General features: G+C 40.6%; 2 protein-coding genes across 4 annotated transcripts in view; one reads left to right on the forward strand and one right to left on the reverse strand.

Annotated features, from left to right (window-relative positions):
* Positions 1-1,443, reverse strand: part of si:ch211-250g4.3 (uncharacterized) — a 66,051-nt gene extending 64,608 nt beyond the window's left edge. For both annotated transcript variants that reach the window (XM_063185285.1, XM_063185284.1), the window contains exons 1-2: positions 1,338-1,443; positions 989-1,051 (exon numbers count right to left, since the gene is read on the reverse strand). In XM_063185285.1, the coding sequence (XP_063041355.1) occupies positions 989-1,010 (22 nt within the window). In that variant the 5' untranslated portion in view covers positions 1,011-1,051; positions 1,338-1,443. The remainder of the gene's footprint in view (positions 1-988; positions 1,052-1,337) is intronic.
* Positions 1,444-3,011: 1,568 nt separating this feature from the next.
* Positions 3,012-21,078, forward strand: sfpq (splicing factor proline/glutamine-rich). 2 transcript variants are annotated; one of them, XM_063185287.1, is made up of 12 exons: positions 3,012-3,686; positions 4,354-4,545; positions 4,658-4,959; positions 5,057-5,152; positions 5,499-5,695; positions 6,160-6,244; positions 6,603-6,738; positions 6,864-6,909; positions 7,520-7,620; positions 20,571-20,632; positions 20,739-20,829; positions 20,967-21,078. In XM_063185287.1, exons 1-10 carry the CDS (start codon positions 3,174-3,176, stop codon positions 20,595-20,597), a joined length of 1,695 nt encoding a protein of 564 aa, XP_063041357.1. In that variant the 5' UTR covers positions 3,012-3,173; the 3' UTR covers positions 20,598-20,632; positions 20,739-20,829; positions 20,967-21,078. The 2 variants fall into 2 exon arrangements, with proteins under 2 accessions (XP_063041357.1, XP_063041356.1); XM_063185286.1 differs by lacking the exons at positions 20,571-20,632; positions 20,739-20,829; positions 20,967-21,078 and adding an exon at positions 10,619-11,828.
* Positions 21,079-22,924: the final 1,846 nt, after the last annotated feature.

A 22,924-nucleotide genomic window follows, 5' to 3' on the forward strand; every position in this document is an offset into this window, starting at 1 on the left:
ACACTGCCACACCCTTTTCACCTCCGTAAAGCCAGCTGCGTCAACAACACTTGGTCTGAAGTAGCTGAGTAACTAAGTCATTTGTCCATGGTTGAAAGAAGAAAAAAGGCTCTCAAAAGTTCAACAGATTTTTTTACTTTGAGCATAATATGTTCTGAGTTTCTGTTGGTGGAAAACACATCCTATGTGAGCTGGTCCTGAGAATTGATTGTCATGAACACTGTCATGAAAGCTGTCTTGTTGTCTTATCTGTTGTTGACTTGGAGTAAAGAGGAGGGATGTAATATAGCCTACACACAAACGGTTACTGTATGAAACTGCTATACTTAATTTCACCAACTATATTTCACAAGGAATAAAATAGGTGAAAATGATGTATTTATTATACTATCAATACAGTACAGAAAAATAATGAATGTCACTTTACATGAACACATTTTAACGAAGTGAAAGGCTAATAATTTCTTTCAATTGGCAACACAGAAAAAATCTAATGAAGCTCAATAAGCCAGTCAAGAGTTATACCAATCTATAACGAAAAATGCATCTTGAATCTGAAGAAATGTCCCAAAAGAGGACTTTGAACACGTTTAAATAAGTTGCTTATTCAAAGGAAAGTGGAAAGGAGCTGTGTTTACAATATACCTCACAACTACTGACAGTGAATACAACTACATCAGTTGTTTTCAAAGTAGAGGACGAGGAGCGCAGGGAGATGGGAGGACATGGCCAAAGGCAATATTTACATGTTTTGCCAAACTTGAGTTTAGACTGGATATGGCCTTCATTACACACTACTTTAGCTTATGTCAAAGCCTTATGGTCCAAATATGTCCCGTTGTAGAGATATTGCTATGTCATATATCTACAATATCCAACCTAATACCAAGGCTTTGAAGGTATTTTTCATGTTGATAGTTATTACTGCAATTCACCATTGTAGGAGAGATTGTTTGTGTGCTGATATTTATGTGATAATTGGGCCTACCGTATACTTCTGATTCAGCCATGGTTCAGGGCTCCACAGACTGCTGTCCTGGGAGCTACAGACCTACAACACACACGTTCACAGGATAAATACTTTTTTATCTTGGGATTTTTGTTTGTTTGAACAATCTCACCAAATTACTTTATTGATCCACAAAAGTTTTGCCAAAATGAGTGAACTGCAGCATTCCCATTATTATACTGTAACAAACAGTACTGCAGCATCATCAGTAAAGCAGCCTTATGCGGTTAATACTCTGTTGACAACGAATAAAGATAGTCTGGTGCATAGTTGTTATTTAGCTCACAATACAGGCATACATTGAAGAAGTGTCATGATAGAACATTACCTTTCAAAGAGTCACCAGTGGCTGTGTGTTGTTTATACATTGTTCTGTGCTGTCCTCAAGATGGTTTCATGTCCTAATCAACAGGGAGACGGACGTGAGTGACTTGCAAACCACATCAGCTGTCCTATCAGAGGTGCACACCCATGAAACCCACCTAATTGGAACAGGCCCAAACCAGTGACTCCCTCGTGGTAGGCTGATGGTTACATATGTACTCTCTGGTCGTCGCTGATAAGTATGGCATGATCGTGGTCTTGGAGAGTCACCATGCATGCATCAACAACCCCACGAAGGCCCCCAGCTGACATCACATCAAGCCCTGCGAGACAGTGATGGCTTCCCTATTCCATTTGCTATGGAAGCTTTTAAAATAGTAGTTACACCCCATGTACCCCACATTTTACTTTACATTACAATAAGCCTATCTTTCTGAAGAATAAAGGGATATGGGTTATTTTTAATTATTAGAATAGCCACCTACACAAAGCCTACTCAGTGTGCAGTGAAGATGCAAGAAGTCAAGGTATATATAGTGGACCAATTTTGTAGTTGACAAAAGCTTGTATTTTTTGCAGCAGGTCTATTTTGTATTATCATTTTCAAGATGTTGCTTATTTCATAAAACAAACAACTTCCTTATCAGGGGCATAGCGCAGTGGGTGTAGGCGCACAAAGTTTTGCTGTAGTTGCAGAGCCATAGATGCTGGTAATAGCGACCTCATCAGGTGATACTTTGAACTGCTGGCACACTAACCCACATTACCATTACAGAGATAAATGTATGGACTGCTCCCACAGAGCAAAGGTATGATGACCAGATGACAATCAAAGCCAACAGTCAACAGACCTCATAATGATTAGGCCCTGTATATACTTAATTATTATTAACCAATCAGCATTAGGCTATGCATGCTCATGGAATATCATAGCCTAGCCTGTGTCTTAGTGAGCCTGTCCAAATTATCTGACACAGTTCTGGATTCAATTGGGCCCTTCCTATCCAGGTGAAGAATTAGGCCTCAAATATATGGGTTCTCATTTTTGGTTTTACCGTGGCTGCCCGATGCTGGCTGCGCACAACTCAACCTCTGATTGTTGGAAACCGCTGTTGGTCAAAAAAATGCTGATGTGGTTGGCTGCCAGTGTCTTGCCCCTCCTCACAACACCGTGTTTTCACCAATTAGGGTGGCCAGACGTCCTCCGTTAGGGAGCACAGTCTTCCTTTTCAGTGCCTCGTCTGGCGTAAGGCACAGCTTAAGCCGGACAAAAATGCATGAAAAACGCTTATTTTCTTGGGGGAAGACCCCCAAACCCCCCTCCTAAAGTAGGCTATGTCCTCCTTTTTCCTGTCAAGGACATGGTCACCCTAACACCAATACATGTTTTGAAATCTTTATTTTAAAACATGTATTGGTGTGTAATATAGAGCCTATCACAAAACGACCTAGTGAACAACCTAGCGGATTAGGATTATCACATTAACGGTTTTTTGCAAATATATAATAGATCAAATTATCTTTCTTTTTATAATTATTTGTGTGGATTTTTTTTTTTAATTATTATTTTAAACGGATCAGCCCATGTAGGCCCACTGTGCTGGTTCGCAGTATGGGAGGGGCTTAACTACGTAGACGCAGGGACAAAGGGCAAGAAATACGCCATTCCGGTTGCCATTTTAGAGCATTCTAAGGTGGCAACGGCTGTGGACAGTACGTTGTCATTGTGCTCAACTTAGCGATTTTCCTAGTCTTTGTGTTGCATATTCGACACAAGGAAATACAACCGTTGTAAGTTTTACTTACATTTTATTGAAAAAAAAACCTATATTAAGAAGTCATGTCTCGGGATCGCTTCAGAAATAATCGCGGAGGTTTTCCGCAACAGCAGCGGGGTCGTGGTGGCGGCGGCGGCGGCGTAGGAATGCGGGGAGGAATGGGCAATAATTTCAACAGAAACCAAAACCAGCCATTTCAGAACCGTGGACCCCCTCAGCCTGGACCAGCTTTCGGTAAACAACCAAATCAAGCTAACGATGCCACTCCAGTGAAGCCCCAGGGGCCCGGTGCTCAACCCAACACCCCAGTGCAGCAGTCGCCTCAGAACGCCCAAAACAAGACTCCGACGCCGCAGACTGCCAATGCAAACGCAGGCCCACCGAAGCAATCTCCCCAAGTTAAGAAAGATATAGCTTCCCCTCCTCCGGTTAAGAAAGATTTCGCTTCTCCACAGAACAACGGTAACAGACAAGGACCTAATAACCAGGGACGACAAGGCGGTGGTATGAACAAGCCTCAAGCCACCCCCGACAAAGCAAAGGCGAATACCGAAGAAAAAGGCGATCAGCCACAGGTAACGTATGAAATGATTGAAAATGTGTTTTAGTTTTCTCCGAACAAGGGACTAAAACATCGATTTACGCTTTATGTGTTTGATTTTCACTCGTCTAAGACCATATCCCGTCCTTTGTCTCGCTATCTGCGTAACAACTGAGGCCTAGTGCTAGCAAGCTACGGCCTACTAGCATGATTAGTACTGGCTAGCGAGATTGCTTGCCTATAAGCCATTTTGAATTTTACTTCTTTATATTCATTTGTAATCACATCATTTTATGCATTGTTTGTGTTGTTGATGTCATGTAAGCACATACTAGTAACTAGCAGAGTAATGTGCGGATACATTTTTATCTCCGCAATCCTGCTCGGCTCAATGTGCCTTTGTGGCACAAAGTACCTTTCATTGCCCGGCCGCCATTTTGTGGTAGAACATGCCTGTATCCTGAAATGGTCATGGCAAGTTGCAGTAGTGGAATAATGGATCGACCCTAGCTCTAGCTTTTACGGAGCATTTATATTTTTGTTTGATGCTTTTTCCCATGCAATACGTTTTCTTCTCAACATAACGTGAGTGACTTATTGACCATATAGTTATGTAGGTCATAGTTCTTATGTAGGTCATACTAGATTGCCCATGAATTGCTTTTGTTTTACACTTAAATTGTCCAATATTTTGTTTTCAGGAACCATTCAAGGCAACTCTTTCCCTGCTCAGGAGGCCTGGTGAGAAAACCTACACCCAGAGATGCCGCCTTTTCATTGGAAATTTGCCCAATGACATAAACGAGGATGAGTTCAAAAAGCTGTTTGCTAAATATGGGGAGCCAAGTGAAATTTTCATCAACTCGAGCAAAGGATTTGGCTTCATCAGACTGGTATGGTTTGCTTAAATTTGTAACCAATTCTGTAAAGTGCAATGAGTGAATATACCGTCTACAAGCATCAGATGAGAACCCATAATAATCTGACTTGTCTTTCCCCATCCAGGAGTCCCGTGCCTTGGCTGAGATTGCTAAAGCAGAGTTAGATGATGTGCCCATGAAAGGCAGACAGCTCAGAGTGCGTTTCGCTACACACTCTGCTGCCTTGTCTGTGCGCAACCTCTCTCCATTTGTATCCAACGAGCTTCTGGAGGAAGCTTTCTCGCAGTTTGGGTTGGTGGAGCGGGCAGTGGTTATTGTTGATGACCGTGGTCGGTCGACGGGCAAAGGCATTGTCGAGTTTGCCCACAAGCCCTCAGCCAGGAAGGCCATTGACCGTTGCAACGATGGCGTCTTCTTGCTGACCACGTAAGGCCATGATTCGCATTGGTGCAGTATTATTTTACAAATAAATATTTAACTTGTAGGAATGTGATCTTGAATCACTGTTTTTGTCCTCCAAAAGAACACCCCGTCCAATCGTTGTTGAACCGCTTGAGCAGTATGACGATGAGGATGGACTGCCAGAGAAACTTGCACAGAAGAACCCAAAATATCAGAAGTAAGAGCCTTGATTTTTGTGTGTGATTTCTCAGCCTTTAGGGCAGGCCAGCTGTTGTGTGGCTTCTGAGATTGACTGCTCTATTGTTATGCTAAGTTGTATTGCTCACAGCTACCCACCTGGTGGTTTGTTACAATCCTTTGTGAAACAATTCAATAGTTGTAGTTCTGAGTTGATTGATTTCAAATAGGCAGCTGGGCTTTATATTGATTGACATTTTCATTTTTATTCAATATTTAAATGATTTGACACCACGTACAGATTCAATGACTACCTTTTGATTAAATGGCACAGAATGGGTTTTAGAAGTGTTTTTTTAACACCTTCCCCTTTTCCTCCTTCACAGAGAGCGTGAGCAGCCTCCTCGGTTTGCCCACCGCGGCTCGTTTGAGTTCGAGTACTCCCAGCGCTGGAAGTCCCTGGACGAGATGGAGAAACAGCAGCGGCAGCAGGTGGAGAAGAACATCCGGGAGGCGCGCGAGAAGCTGGAGAGCGAGATGGATGATGCCTTCCATGAGCACCAGGCCAACATGATGCGTCAAGGTGGGCGCAGATTAAGACATGGATCAATGACATCATTTTTTTTTACCAGCGGGCGTCAGGGTGGTGCAACCATGGCTAATGACGGCATTGTATTTATCAAATGATTTTTTTGTACACTAATTTAACATACAGTAGTAGCAAATTGATTCATTTTCTTTATACAGACGTGGCATTAGCTATGGTTGTACCACATGGCATGTGCTACTTGGAGTCAATGACTCAATCAGGAGTGACCTTCTATTGTTGGTTGAAATGCAATTATCCCATTGGAGACCAACTAAGTTGCCAACTTTCTTGCAACAAAGCGTTTAAGAGACACAACGCTGATTCGTCCCTTTCTGTTCTCTGCTGTGTTTACATTATATGTGGTAGATGTTCAGCTTGTTTTTACATAATTGGGTCATAATGGGTAGTGTTCCAAGTGGCATTGGTTTTGTGCTTGAACTCTGATTTTCATGTTGCAGATCTGCTGAGGCGCCAGGAGGAGCTCCGTCGCATGGAGGAGATGCACAGTCAGGAGATGGCGAAGCGCAAGGAGATGCAGCTCAGGTTAGTATGATTATCATTATTAATTGTGGTGGTGGTAACATTCACTTAAACACCAGGGCGATAGACACAGGGTTGATGCTTGGGTTTTTTTCCCAGTAGTTACAGCCCATGGTTTTTCTGCAGACACGATTTAAATCAAAGTTTCATAGAAACAGGCTTTAATGTTGAGTATAACTGCCAGAATGGCTCTAAATTAACTTCTTTCATCACCAGCCAAAATGGCTAGTAGATGGTCAATCCTACTAGCCAAACACGCACCCACTAATGGGACAAAGCAGTGGCTAGTAAGTTGGCGTTTCCTACCAGCCAAACTGAAATTTCACCATGCATTTTAACACATTTTCTACTTGCTTTACAGGCAAGAGGAGGAGAGGAGGCGGCGAGAGGAGGAGATGCTGCGTCAGCGCGAGATGGAGGAGCAGATGAGGCGCCAGCGTGAGGAGAACTACAGGATGGGAGGAGGTGGCGGCGGTGGCGGCGGCTTCATGGACAACGTGAGTTTCACTTGAAGTTTTCACACTGGCACATATTGACCAGACAATGACTTGAACCTATTGGAGAACAGTATACTGACTTCTGTGGGGTTTTTTTTTCTTTTTTTTTCATGTTTTTAAAACAGAGAGAGCGTGAGATGAGGCTGAAGACAGGAGCTGGCATCTTGGCAGGTAAGAATCATTCCCATTTTAAATTTTCCTAAATTATCCTTATGTTAAATTGGACCAGTCGCCCTCAAATGATAATTTTTTGATACATCATGTGTAATGCAAAAGAGGGGGTCCATAAAGAGGTCCACCTAAATGAGGTACATTTCAGCTAATTCTGTTCAATTTCTTGCTAATTGAATTTCCCCTGCTGAAAGCTGTATTAACTAAACTTTCTAAATAACTAGTTTATTTCTGATAAGTGGTTTGAGGTTCATTTGTAAATTCTGAGTAAGCCATACTGCCCCACAAAGAGCAGTAGCTATGAAAGTTTTCAAGAGAATGAGTTTTAATGTTGACAGTTTTTATACTGGCCAACCAAACTCATTACAGGTACAACACATTCAGAAAGTAAAAAACACAAGGCATATTATCACACCAGTGTTGTACCTTTTTTTTTGGCTGGCCAGTATGAGAAATTTGAAGGTATTTTCTCAGTTTCAATGTTGCCTTTCCCTTTGTGTCTGCTTTTCCTTTTTTGGGCAATATATTTGGCTCCAGTTTAATAGTGATATTTCTGCAGGACGTTCCAGAACATGTTGATGTGATGTTAATGAATCCGTTTTCTTGCCAGATTCTCCCTTTGGCACTCCAAATCCAAAATTCCTGGGAGGGCTTGCCTTTGAGGGCGGCCTGGGTGGTGGCACTCCATCTGGTGGGCTGATGGGCGAAATGGTAATGTATCCCTGATGGGAGTTTTACTTGGAGTGTATGTGTGTTTGTGTGTGCGCGTGAGTGGGGCCGTTTGTGTGTGTGTAGGAGATTCCTCACACTGCGTGTCTGTGCACCGGAGCAAATCCAGGATGCCATTTTTTTGGTGTTACTTGGCCTTCCACTCTGTATGCAGACGTTGTGAGTGCACTTTTCAGCAGTCAACATCAGTTCCTCAACTAGGCTATCTGGGATAGTGAGCTCTACAGAGCTGGTCAATCTGTACTAAACTCCAGTCATGCTGTTCCTCTGTATACCCATTGCTAGTGATTGTAAGTCCTGTCTGACACAAGGATGGGCATTTTTTCACATTGCTGTTTACAATTTCCTGGACTCTGCTCTGGCTCTTTACATGTATGACACACACTCTGACACGGGGCGGGGAAGGGACACGTTACCATATGAAGTGATGTGTTTGCGACTGGTTGGAGGTGTTTCCGTATTCCTACTGTGCAAGCCTTGCAACATGCATTTCTGGAAGTGTGAAGAAAGCCTTGGGATGCCTTGGGGGTTGCCTGGTAACTTCTGTAGTTTGCAAGCGTTGGCGGAAGTTAGTGCAGGTTGACTGCTTGCGTGGTTACATTTTCTCATGTTTATTTTGACATGGCAGCTTAATATTTTTTGAGGAACTTGATGTGACTGCGAATATTGTGTACATCGTAGCTGTATTTCAGATGTGTGGTGTGTTGGCTTAAGTACCCGATCTATCAAAGAAGTTGATATGCTGATGTTTCCATCAAATGCGGTCAAGTAGTTGACTCCGAAGACGTCTGCAATTAATGTGTAGTTGTCTATAAAGCATGAACAAGGGCTTTGGATCAGTTTTTTTTTTTTTCTCCCGTCCATTGGCTAACTGCATCAATGTGAATGTTTTTGACATTTCATTAGTCCTTAATACGATTTTCAAAAGGCTTGGTATTAGACTGCGTACAAGCTTTGAAATGGAGGAACACTACAACCCTCCAACGTGCAAAGACCTGGAAAATGTGTGGCTTTCATAGTTCATAGCATTTCTGTTTTTTTAGCGTTTGAAAAGTTCGAAGAGAATGCTTTGTTTGCCTTTTACATATGAATACTTTATTCAAGTAGCTGTTTTTTTGGCAGACGGAGAAAACAAAAGTGCTGCATTCATTCCACATTTTTTGTCCCGAAAACACATGTTCAACATGTTGATGTTGAATTTAGAGGCGCTTGGCCGCGTTTTTTTTTCTGCTGGGTTATGGCCACATTCCAAAGAATGCGCCAGATTTCTCTTCTCCCCCCTGATTTCAGCCACAAACTGATGACGGAGTCTTAAGACTTAAAAGCCAATGTACCTCTTGAGATACTTTGATACTTTTTGTGCTCACCCAAACAGCAAATTACAATGCCAGACAAAATTTCTTAAATCTGGTCCTGAAATGGAATGCTGTAAAACACAAAAATTCTGTGGTCGTTGTAACAAAAAACAAACAATGTTAAGCTTAACTTTTGAATTTTGGGTTGCTGTTTGTCTCATTTATGAATCACTTTCCACCCCCCGCCCCCTGCAAAAACTTCTGTTTCAAGTATAAAGCCATTCACTAGCCCGATGATTATTGTGTATGTTTTTAAGAAAACATAACCTGTATTTAGTCATTCTGCAGTTCACTAAATGCCTCCCACCCCCTTAATTTGCACATTTTTGAGTAGTCCGTTTCAGCTAAATTGAATGTAAATCGCTTTTTTCCCCTTCTGAATAATTGTCTCAGATTTAGTGATGAAGAGTTAGTGATGAACTGCTTTTTAGAAACCCAAACTGTAACCAAAAACTAGCACACCCTAGTTTCGCTTAAAATTTGACAGGTAACCTTGCCATCATACTTGGTGTGTAGTAGCCTATTGGAAAGGATTATTTGTCTTCATATTGCTAATAGCGTCATATCGCTAAAATTCGATAATGCACCCTGCCTGGTCCCTTTTTGTGAGGACAGAATGCCTCTTAATCCCCCCCAAATCACAGTCGAGATTTGTGTTCTAGAAAACCACCTCAGTGTTTGTCTAAACATTTAAGAGACTTGATCTCTACATAGAACTATTTTTTTTTGTTATTTATTCTTAATCATAGCCAGTTTAGCTGTATATCAAATCTGTAAATGTCAATTATAAATACTATTGTTAAAAGAAGCTGTAATTAGTAATTAAAGTGTAAATTACCAGTGCAATTTCAGCTTAATACACTGCTTCATGAAATTTCAGTAGGCATAGCATTGGACCATGAATTATAGGCCCTTGTTGTTGTGGCATTTGCATATCAAAGCCTCAATGAATTTTGGACCAATCATTTCAGGCTCATTCACATCTACAACCATAACTATAAAGATAACTAACTTCGTAAAACGTGTTTAAATTCGCATCAATGACGTGTTAATCACTTTCAGAGCAAAAAATCTGTCAGATAATGTAGAATATTTACATTTCACATCTGCTGCTTGTTCGCAAGAAGCAGCAGTAATCTTTGGCCAGTGTGGACGGAAATCCCATTATCAATATAGTTATCTTTATCGTTATCGTTATAGAGCTTTGCAGGCCGAAGTCAAAGATCGTGTAATGAAATTGAAGGTTTGCTTTTGATAATGGAAGACTAAAAAGTTGTAGGGCTTAAATTTGTAATCAGACCTGTCCTTTGAGTAGTTCTCCTGGACACAAGTTATGAGTTAGGACTTGACTAACAGAAACATTACCCTCTCTTCCTTTTCTATGTTACCCGTGGCACCTGTGGATCGTCAAAATCGGAACTGTATCAACCAACGTGTTTTCAATGGACTCCTGCCTTTTTTTGTACCCCTTTCTACCTTATCAAACAACTGTTTTCTTCAACCTGACAAATGGACTTCTTTCAACACACACACACACACACACACACACACACACACACACACACACACCTCTTTATGCACTCTTGACCACTACACATGTGTGGTTCGGTGAACTGAAATTAAAGAGAGGCGAGCGGTTCAACCAGGGAGGCCCTGGAGGCCCCCGTGGCATGGGTCCCAATAACCCAGGGTTTGGGCGAGTGCGCGAGGAGTTTGATGGCCCAGCCAAGAAGCCACGATTTTAAAAACGGTGTCCCTGTCTTTTTCGGAAAAATTGTGCTGTTGCGTAGATTCTGATACCTTGAGTCTAACTTTGATGTACCTAAGGACTATATTGCATTTTAAGCTTCAAGTCTTATCTGTTTTTTTGTGGCAGCGCTCTTTATTTTTGCATTTTATGTTATATATGGAATAGCTGGGAATTTGTTATTGCTGGTCCCTTGACCAGCCTCTTTCCATTTCGTCATACTCCCTCCCCTGTTCCTCTCCATTTATCATGTTCTGTGATGTGACGTGACACAATGGTAAACTTATGAGCCTTTCTTTGGCTCCTTATTTTGTGCCAGTTATTATTTGACGTCAACTCTGTAAGTTCACAATAAAGAGTACAGTTGGTGATTTCCAAATATTCACAGTATGTTCTTCGTCCTGGCCAACAGTAAAAACCCACGTCATTGAACTATAGGTCCACATTTTATGTACAGAGAGAAAACTATAAAGTTATGTTGCACAATACTTGTAGCCAAAATTGCATGTTGGCTAATTTATGACTTGTGTTGCATCACAAGTGCTTCAGTGTGCATAAGTGCTTTGGCCTAATTGTAGCCTAAGCAGTATGTGGTCGTCTAATTTATTGTAGATATAACACCAGGAAGTCTCGTCACAGATTTTGTTTTTAAAAATGGGAGCACATTTTTTATTATTAAATATGTTTGTTAGTTTGGCAATTTTATACATAGTAGTTAGTGATTCAGATATGGCTTATTAGAGTTCCTATTCTTTGGGATTCCAGAGGATGCTTGGTTCTCATTCAGTGGCGGAAGTGAGACTGAAAAGATCTACAGGGTTTTGTAGAACTAAAGAGCAAATCTTCTATAGCCCTGCTGCAAGAGATTGTCATACCATCAGTCTTCTCTTCAGGAAAAAACTGTGCCCTGACTGGAAAATATTGAATTTAGCTTGAGTATGTGGGCAACTTAGTATTGAGCACCAATTTAAATGCTGTACAAGAAAATGCTTATAAACAGTGACCACTAGATTGCATCAGTGCGAGTTCTGGAACTGGACTTCGTACCAATGTTTTTTGATCGCAATAAAATTTCAATGGGAATCTCATCTGTTTGGTGTTATATTTTGAATGTATGGATATAATTTGGAGAAAAAGCCTTGCAGACTTGGAAATGACAGCCATTAATGTTCGCATGGCATGACTCTTGCATGGCAAAAATGTAGCAAGGGTGACTTGTGAAAATTATGCTCACCCTGAAGCACACACCTTTTTTCCCCCATGGTAGGAAATTGAATTTATAGTGTCTCAAATCTACTGTCGGTGCAGTTTTTTTTTCTCCTGTAGCCCAGTGGTTTTTCTTTACCAAATAGCTGAATTTTAAAAAATTGATATGGCATGATGGACCAGGGGAAAGTAAAATGTCAGATTTGGCTGAAATGAGAGCCCAGTGTTCTCAAAACTGTAATGCTACAGCTGTGCAATTGAATACAGAGCTTAAGCAGTTGAGCATCAAGCAGAAGTCGTCATGTTCTACTGAACATCTTAAACCCCCGCCCCACATATAGATGCTGGATTTTGTCATGCATCTTTTTCCTCAACCCCTTCCTTGATCAGTCTTTCCAAACAAGTAAAGTAACTTAATGTCTGTGTGGGCTTGTTAATACGCAGTTGAGGTTTTTGCCTTCTTTTGGAATAGTTGTTCCTTCTGTCAAGTGCTTTGTGCATCTGTATCTTTGAGTTGTAAAAGGCAAAGCAAACACGGGTACACCCCCTTTTTTAGATGCTCAAATTCACAGGTATAGTACACCTGTATGGTGATTTTTATTATTATTATTTTAATGTTATTTGACCATTTGTACGATGAATGATTTAACTTTGAAGAGCTAGCTTGAACATTTGAGTAAATTCTTATTCTGCATGGAAGAAATGGCTGTTACCCAAAATTAGTGAAATAACATTTGACACATGCACTCTAACTCAAAGCAATGTTGAATGTTAAGTGAAAAATTTAAGCATGACATTTTTTATCGCAACCATGCTAATTTGAACAACGAATGAAAAATGTGTAAATATTCGCATTTGACAAGTTACATGCTAGAATATGGACTTTCATTGTTTCACAGTAGGTGCATTTAAAAAATAAAATTCTGTTCACCTCCAGTATAATTGTTTGTCTTGTCCCAAGTCTGCACATGCACACTGCGCCAGTAAAACATCATGGTGTGGTTGCAAAAAGTTTGCATCAAATGACCTGAAATTTGGGGCCTTTCCATACTCTGTTAGCATTAACAGTACAGTAATTTTACACAAGTACAATGGCATTGAAGGCCTCCCACTCCGCAGTGTAATGAGCATGTGGATTGACGACAAAATTGCCCACTAGTTTAACAAGGATATTGCACATTCTTTATTTCTCAATGATTATGATCTTAGCAACACCACAGTATCCAGGACTACTCCATCAGTAGCTCATCAGTTTAGTTGCCGTTTGTAGCCGTTTTTATAGCAAAACGTTGTCCTTAGTGGGCATTATCCATTCATCCATCCCTGTGTTTGAGTTCAAATATTTGAACGAATGCTAGAATTCTGTCTTGGCATGCCACTTTTTGCCTTAGTTAGGCCATCCACTGCAAATGTCTATCAAATGATTGATGACAATACATGGTAACATGAATTAGCTCAAGTATTTTATCTTCCCTTTTCAAATTGGAAAAAACCCTTTGAAGAAACCCCTTGTCACAGGCAAAGCAACAGTCATAACCAAGAAGATGTGACCTTTCATCAGAATTCTTTTGTTTAAACTGTTGTACAATGAACAATCCAGTGGTGCAAGACCAGAGTATTCACCTGGAAGCAAGTCACTGGACAGTTTTTTTTTTTTTGCCCCCATAAAAGCCTGGTTTTTCAAACCTCTTTTTGGATACATGTGAACTGGAGTCTTCTGATCATGGAAAGAATGCTGTGTTGAGCATTCCCTGCTATGGGACTTGACTGCACGGTGTAGAAGAGGCATAGACCCTGGTGTTTGGCTGTGTAGATTTGCAGTACTCTCATATTCCCCTGGATGTGTGCTGGCCAAGACTCTTGGTGACAAACGGCCTTCAGGTAACCCTGACTCTTGACCCTCTCCTTCACTTTTGTTGCTGTTGTGTTTGTGTTTTGGCTTTCTGTACATTTTTCTCTCTTAACAGGTGATTCACAGCTGTTCGTAATGGCACGGCATCAGTTTTGAACCCAATGGTCATGCCCTGTCCCTCAACTGTAAAAGCGATGTAGCGCTACTTTTTGTCCTGAGATGACCAAAACAGGCGGACTGTGGCTAATAAGAATTAGCCTCCGAAAATTTAACTCTGCAAGCATTGAAGCCCATTTTACAAAGTTCCTTATTTCTCACTTGGGCAGAAAGACATGGCATATGTGTGGACCAACTGCTAAAGCAGTGGCTTTCTTTTCTTTTTGACCAAGTAAGCTCCCACACGGTCCTTTATGTACTAGTATTTCAATTGCAATGTTAAGGTGTGGTAACAAATACATTTGCAGTGCCTGTCATTGTAATCATTGACATTCACCTTTTAAAGTATTTGGCTATCTGTTTTCATCCACACTTAAGTACATGGACATAACCTTATCACAAGCAATCTGAAAGATGTGCATCATTTGATGAATGGATAGACAGTAGATGCAAAACTAATAGCAATCTAGTTCAAGATGTTGTTGTTTAAAAAGAATAGAATGTAGCGGAAAGAATGCAACCCAGAGGGCAGTCCAGAATTTCAAATAAGGAGATTGGATAACATCTGTTGCTGGACCCCTTTTCACAAAAGCGTCCGTCTAACCAGTTAGCAACTTAATAGTTTACCAATGGGAAATGACATTGCAACCAAGTAAGTTACTAACTTGGCTAGCCACGACACTGTCGAAACAGAGACAAGAATCTGAAGAAGCGTCAGGTTGTAAGTACTTTTTTCTATGTTTAAATTTCTCAAATCAAACCAGGTATCCTGCCAGAAAGCTAATCCTGGGTATAAACTTGGTTGCAGACACCAAGAACACCCAGTCTTGTATAAGTAAAATGCTTTGTTCACAGGTATGGGAATCAAGCCGTGTAGTGGAACCACAGCCCGTATAGAACAGCCTTGCCACTCGCTATTAAGCCCCATTGTACCAGTTGTTTGTATTAGTGCTATGGTTTTTGGCTACAGTTCCAATGAGTTCTCCACTAGTCGCGCATCGGAGACCAGAATGAATGGGACCCAATGGAGTTGGATGCTAAAAATCTTAATTTTCACCCAGGTCTCATCAACAAAGCTCAGATTTCAATGTCATTCTGAAGATTCTAATAAGGGTTTCACTCAACAGTATAATAAAAAAAGCACATATGTTTGTTTGATTTGTTACAGGAGGCGTTTTTGTTGCTCACTACTCGCTAGCATTTTGCTAAGGATGTGACGTCAGACACTTAAAATCACTTTTTAAGCAGATGCGTGGCTCAAAAGATCTGAAACTCAGCCGTGGGTATTTTCTATATATAGTCTTTCGAAAGCAACATCCGAATTACACGATAAAAAATCATATACTGAGATAAAGGCACCATGAGGGGTTTTGCTCCATAGGACTCCATTCATTCTGGTCTCCAGGGCCGCCACGTGGATAAGGGTGGAACGCAACTACAACTCTAAATCTGCCATATAACTAATACAAACCTGCCTTGTTTCGGAAACCGGAAATACACCGTGAAACCAACCAGTGGCGTATCTGGTCTTACAGAATCTGTGGTGGAACTGCAAAAACTGCCCAATTAACTCGAATATAATGGCATAAAGTTACAGTTTGTGTACTAAAGGTGTAGGCACTCCTAATAGAAATCATAGTTTGGGGTGGGGGAAACTCCTTGTAGAAATTGTAGTTTAGGGGGAGGGGTAAACTTTTTATGTTTCAAAGTGAACTGAAGTGCATTTTGTTGGACTACTTTGCATCTTTGCACCTTCGGTAATTTCATAGCATTATGGACACTTCATTATTTTTATGTTTGTATAGAAAATGTGTAGTAAATTAGAACTCCTATGTTTTTACCTTGGCTACTCTGTTGCTGAGCTAGTAGTGGTATGGGTAGGGCACTGATAACCATTTGCACATATTAATATTCAAACATTGATGCTACAGATTGTGTTATCCTTACACCAATTTGTCATTGAAACTAATGACAAGTCCTTATTAGGTTGCAGCAGTCTCAAATGTATGAAGATTGTCAATTGGGTGGAATTGATGCACTGGAGTCAATATATATTTTCACATCCAATATATTTTCATTTCTATCCAAAATAACTTGGTGTTTTAAGTACAGGTTATTGGTTAGTCCTTGGACGTTTGGATGCTTTGCTCAAGGGCACACCATGGATGATTTGATGCGAACCTTCCGATTCCAAGACTTGCTCCGTAGCATGGCTGTCCCACTAGTTTGTCATGGTTATTCTACGTACTCCCTACTTTTCATGGACGGGTGTCTTCACTTCTCTGCCAGCACCATCATCGGCATTGGTTGCCTTCAGTTACCAAGAGACCAACCTTTGAAGTTGTCCAACCTTGTGACATCACAAGTATCCACAATGCACCTGTACAAAATGCTGCACACTGAGATGCTAATCTAGCTGTCTTTGTGGCTGGGCTAGTCTCTCAAAATGTCACTTGTATACTGATACTTGCCGTTCCACATGTGGTAGAAGAAAGAACAGTGGGTTGCACCAGCTGATGGTAAGTTAGAACGCAAGTTAGGCTGTAAAGTCCATCTTGACACTCACAACGTAGCTAGTTTCAAACTAAATGTGTTCCAAGTTGGTTGCACCACCGCACCTTAAGTTTTGACTTTGTTAGTAGTGCGTGAACTATAACAGTTTAGCATTTAACAACGTTTAGATACTTCCAAGCCAATCATTGACAACCCACTGCAGAACACGAGTTGAAAATTTAACATTAGTCTCAATGGGAACTAAATGAATTTGACACTGCATGTGGTCGTTGTCAGCGGATGAATCAAACCATAGATGCAATGACTTGCTTAAGGCAATGTTATATCCAACTTAAATCAACATACCGGAAATGTTAACATCAAGCTGGCATACATACCCAAGGCAAGATTGACCTGCCCACTTTAAGGACAGGGAACACCTGATTCAAATAATCTTACTTAGTCCTGTATTGCTGGTACTAAAACACCAAAATACACACACAATGACATGGACATTTACCTTTTAGAAAGGTTAACAATAGTCGAGATGTGCTAAAACTGATTAACACAGTGTGTTAATTGGAAAAGACATCTTAATGGAAAGAAACTGTGCCATCACCAGCACATTCCCAACACTTCGGTTAACAGTTGAACAGTTACCTTGCCCAGCTTCTTAATCATACTTAATATTTCAATTAGTGCACACAGTTACAGAACCACACACCAACTAAGCTAAACTTCAAATGTCTGACTATTTTGTGAAATTACTGGCCACTTAAGATTTAATGAAAATGAAGCCCCTTTGACGACAACTACCCTAAGGGGAAGTTAAGTTCCAATTGTAATTCTACCACACTTAACTACAGCTCTTTTAAGAACCTGTTCTCTCAAACAACCAGACTCTTCCACATCTCAAGACGCCACATGTGTAAGCCCACCCATCTATCAACCTCTTCTCAACCTTGGCTTTCCTCGTGTGGTCTTCAAGGACCTCATCGGTCTCTGACAGGTCTGTCTCCTGAAGCAGGAGTGTGTATGTATACTTGTGTGTTGTATGTTGTGTGCTGAATGTGAGAGTGCCGTCGTGTGTTTGTGTTGAGCGTGTGCTGGCACATTAGTTGTGCGGTAGGAGAGTGAAGCTGGCCGGGTGCATAACGATGAGGATGAGTAGTGCTGCAGAAGTCAGTGATGCCAGTTGATGATGCCTGGATTTGTGTGCATCACCCAGGTGTACTAACTGATCAGCATACGAGGTAAGTGTTCCTGCCCTCGTCCCTGTCCTCACACTTTGAAAAATAAGCAAAGAAGAATGAAACGTGAAATGAAGAACTATGATAGAAATGTTACTGCTCCTGGAGTTTCTCAAAATGGGTCCCTTGAAACTTCTGGCATCACACCTCTCGAATGGATTCACAGTGCAGAACCTTTCTGTGTTTGTTCCCGTTGGGGACCTGTATACCTTCAACCATGCAGTGTGTATCACTTCTAACGTCTGGCTGAGAATATCTGTACTGATCCGTGGTCTATGGACTTGAGTATGTTGAAAACGTGACTACCACCAGCTTGTACCGAAGAGATTTTCCTTCTGTGAACATGCATTCAGTCATGGCACTTGTGACTTTGGACCAACAAAATGAAACACTTGCCCAACCTGTAGTGAGCATATTCGAGGGGGGGTGGGATTATTTCTGATCTTTATTTGCACTGTAGATGCAAAGCTAATTTTAGAAAGCCTGAACTCCTTGAGTAGTGACTGCACTTTCAAATAATGTTTTAGTGTGCTGTGTTCATAGGGATATTGAAAAGCTAGGTTCATACAGTGATTTATCTTTTTAGATTGTCAGTAGAACTTTTTAGGTTTGCAAGCAGCACTGACCTTTCCGGTCCAACTGACCTATTTGAACAAAACAATTGTTTGTTTTGTTTTTCCCTTCCCCCTGTGCCTCTTTCTAACCCTTCTTATGAATTGACCTTCAACTTGCGTAGTTTTAACCTTAGTGGTTGTCACTAGTGTACACCCTCAGAAGATTTTTGATATTGACTTTTTTCAGCTGGTTACTGAATCAACTTATTTTATTTGGACTGAAGATTTTGAACACACTTCTCAGTGGATTAATTTTGTTGCAGCCTCATTAGGTACTGGAAAGATACCATAGTTAGATTTTTTATTTATTTTTTTGTCAAGCGATCTCTCAAGGTTTTCCCCTATGCAATCTATTTATAAGCTAAGGAAATGTACAATATTACCAAAAACAACCATCCAATAGTTACTGTTTCTCTCTGTAGACTGTGATTTAAGCATGCAGTGAAATCTGCTGCTTTGAAGCTTTTCATGTGACTAGAGGAAGGGCATTAAATTCAGCTAATACGTGTGGACTTGTTCAGTAATGACAAAGTGGAATGAATACATTTGTCAACGTGACTAAAATCAAACATGAAATGTCACGTCGTGAACAAAGCAAGCAACTTCTAAGTTAATTGTGCAAATGGAAAAGCTTTTACAACAACTTTTGGTACAACTTCACTGATCACTTTTGGTGTGTACGCAGTAAGTACTGAAGTACCTTTCTTATAGGCTGGCTTGTAGTGCTGCGTTAGCTTTTGCAGACCATTAGTGTTTGCCAACAAGCTCTATCAGGATTGAGTAAAAGGAAGTCCTTGACTATATTTTGTGTCCTATCGTTCTCTGGAATGGGTGGGGTTTGTTTTTTCTTTGAGTCTTCTCGGCATTTTAGGGATCCTGGCAGTATTCCGCAGAGGCGCCGTGCGATACTCGTGGACTGCACGAGCCTCTGCCCTTTGTAAATGTGACCCAAACACGCATCTCTTTATGATGTATACCTGGACACTAAAGACCCATGGAATCTAATGCCTTATTCTGACCACCAAACTTCAGGACCAGCCTGTGAAGACGTGTGTATGTACAGTACTATAGGTGTGTGTCTGTCTCTTCTGCACTGTGATCCATTCCATTTGAACCCACTAAACTCGACTACTGCGCTTGAGGGCCAGTGTCATCTGAGGTGTGATGCTGGAAGTACACATGAGGGCAAACGGCGGTGGGACTACTGCACAACCCGGGGAAAGAGGGAAACCAACTGGCACGGTCCTTGGCATGGGTATGTGATTAGGACTGGCATCAGACAACTCGAACTCAGGAAGGCTTTGTCTGCCATGGCAGCTGCCGCGCATGTGTATACGTTCCTGCTACGCTGGATCTAGTGCCACTGTCTGAGGGGGGTGTAGGGAAGTGTTCGCCAGCCCTGTTTTTAATTGGTATGTGAAGTTAATAGTGGCTGTGCGGAATGCTACCAAGTTACTAATGCATTACACCACACTATACTGACGTCCCGTCAGATTAGTATAATTCACTTGCATCTCATGGTCACAAGATGTTATAACAAATGTCTGGCCTTAACTTTTGAAACGGATACTGATTGAAGTTATCAAGTTTTTGTTTGTTGCAATAGTAATTGCACTTAAGTTTTTGCAACAGACACAAAGTTTGGTGCCATCCACCTCTGAATTGAGATGGAAACAAAAAAACTGTCAAACTGTTTATTGATTTATGATCAAACAGATGAAATTACAATTTAATTTGCGGCAAAAATGTTAAGAAATTGGCTCGAAAATTGTTGGTGCTCGATCTCGGTGTTCTCCACCAGAGAGATCACCCCCATCTAAGATCATCGTGGCGATTTCTAGTTGGATAGGCTTGGTTTTTTTTGTTTTTTTTTCCAGCCAGTATTTTTTTCCCATAGTCTTATTTTAACAGTCTTAGTTACCTCTACCATTGTTATAGTATCTGATTCAAGGGACCCCATATTTAGCCATTATTATTTAGCCATTATTATTTAGCCATTTTGATACCCGAGTTCAGTTCCCATTCATAAGAGGCCTACATCAGTGAAACCTGTATATCTGTTCAAACAGTACTCCCAGGGCTGTGTGTGTAGCACACACTCTACTACTCTGGACACACACGCACACACTCTACTACACTGGACACACACACACCTGTTGTATTTGAATAGGGTGGTGTCGTGACTGGATGGATGGAAGGCTCTGCAGCTGAGCGTGTCCTTGTTTTGTGTATGTGCTCATTGTGTATTTCCTACCACAGGGACCGTTGTCCATGCAAGGAGGGTGAGGAGCCCAGCTGGACAGAAGCTGAATTTGTCAGAAGTAAGTAATTTGTCTTTTTTTTTAAAAAAAAGTTTTCTGTAATGCAACTACCGTAGTCCTGGGAGGGTTTACTCAACCTCTTTCGCTTCCCTTGTATGTTGATTAGTTTAAACAGGTCCTCTGAAGATGTGGCGAAGACAGTACGGCTGCCTGGTCCGTGTGGCAAATGCTGTATGCTGAGCTGGTCTGTGTAGAAGGTGAGTTGAGTGTGTAATAAAAGCAAATTATGTCATCAAAGTAAGGTTGTAGTTTTCAGAGCTTTACAAGCCTCATGTTGTTCTCTCTTCCCCTCCTCCCCCCTTTCCCTTTTTTCTTTTCTGTTTTTTCCTCATAGAGCAAGGTGGATGTCTAAGACAGATCGAAGGAAAGGAAACAGTACCCTTTGAGTGGAATCCAGTGTCTGGAGTGGAGTGAAAGTTTAAATAAATGGAAAACAAAATGTGAAATATTTGTTGTTGCGTCCTTTACTTACGCAAATGATGACAATTGAACTGGATCATGCCTCTTCTTGAAACTTAATGTAAAGCTGCAAATGAGCCTAAAAGCAATTAGTAAGCCTGAATGTATATATTCCCTCAAGTTAAATCAGGCCTTTTTTATTTATTTATTAATGACCAATATCCTCTCTCTTGAGTTGTCTCCAGGCTGCTATATACCTTGTCAAACTCATTTCTGTTCACATACACTACAGTCAGTATGATTCAAATTGGGCCATCTGGACCAGTAACATATAATTGGGGAAACATAAAATCTCATGTAGTGCAAATGGCAGTTGGAGTCGCATTTCAAATCAGATCATCTCAAAGTGGATGACTGGGTAGGCTATGTCGGGAGCATTGGCTGCAAGAAGCCGTTTACACTTTTTTTTTCGTGTCACAAAGTCTTAAGGAGGGACAACTAAATTACCGGATAATAAAGAAAAAACTGCTTCAACCTGGATTTGTCTGCTCCCACTTTTCCCCCCTCTGACGTTTCTGGTGAAAACCCCTTTTCAGACGTCTGAATAAAGGTGCTGAAAAGCCCTGGTTGAAGCAGATAGTTTTTCATTTTTATTACAGTATTTCTCAATTGGTTTTGTACATTTCTCACCATAATAATCATTCTCAAAACTTCTTGTTCAATTGTGACTTAATGCTGTTATCTGTGCACATGGTAAAATACGTTTGTCATAGTTTTCAGCATTTAGCAAATGCTTTCATCACCATGCAGATGGTTGTGTACAATTCTCAGCTTTTTAGTACATTATCAATTGCTTTTGTCATATCACTCAAAAAGCATTGTCCCTGAATACACAAAACTATCTAAAACCCCAAAACATTTAGGCCGTATGTCATAGTATAAGTCTTACCATGCAAAATGATTTACCAAGCTGCCATAATGCGTTAAGCACTGTATAATTTTCATTAGATTTTTGTCTATAAATGTGATCTGAATTGGTAAATTGCTCGCTGGTAAATATTGACTCTCTAATCAAAAGCAGTAGAAGGGAAAGAGAAAACAGGCATGCAATACAACAATAGGCACTATACTGCATTACATTACTCTATGCCTCATGTGCCCTTTATAATTACGCTAAACACAAAATTACAATATTTCACCAGAATTTCACACTTTATACAACACTTTATACAGTATCAGTGTATTTCAATTGTATTTTGCTTTACAATTTCTATATTTTTTTCACATGGTCCTGCAAGACAAGTGAAAAGGGGTGGTAGAGGGCGCATTTTGACTCCTCAACCGAGTTTGCTATTTTTTCTATTTTGCAATGACAACCTGTCAATAAATAGTTCATACTCTGAATGTATACTAGTACAATTTCATCTGATCAATGTAATATAAAGTTGAAGTTACAACATTTCCCATCCAATCTAAACAACATTTCGCTTTAGAAAAGATCCTCAAGAGTGTACTAGTCAATTGACAACATGACAAATCGATTTGGTAACACTATTTTAGGGATACATCTATTAGCACTAATACATACAATATTAATGCCTGTGTAAGTAACTTGTAAGACATGTACTAAGCAAAATAAGACAGTTGTTAAGCATGTATTCACAAATGTCTTGTTCACGCCCAATTAGGGATTTATTACTAATATAACCTTAGTACGGACCAGTAAGCCTATATTTCTATTTATTAGTAAGTAGTAAGTGGCAGAATACAATGTGTATAAGCTCCCGACACACTGTGTGAACAAACCCTGAACAGCGTGAAAACAGATGCGGAATAAGGGTCCCTATTCTAAAGTGATGCATTGGTCAGCCCAGATGGCTCAGGGCCTCCGCA

This window comes from Engraulis encrasicolus, chromosome 20 (assembly GCF_034702125.1).
Source record: "Engraulis encrasicolus isolate BLACKSEA-1 chromosome 20, IST_EnEncr_1.0, whole genome shotgun sequence".
NCBI lineage: Eukaryota > Metazoa > Chordata > Actinopteri > Clupeiformes > Engraulidae > Engraulis > Engraulis encrasicolus.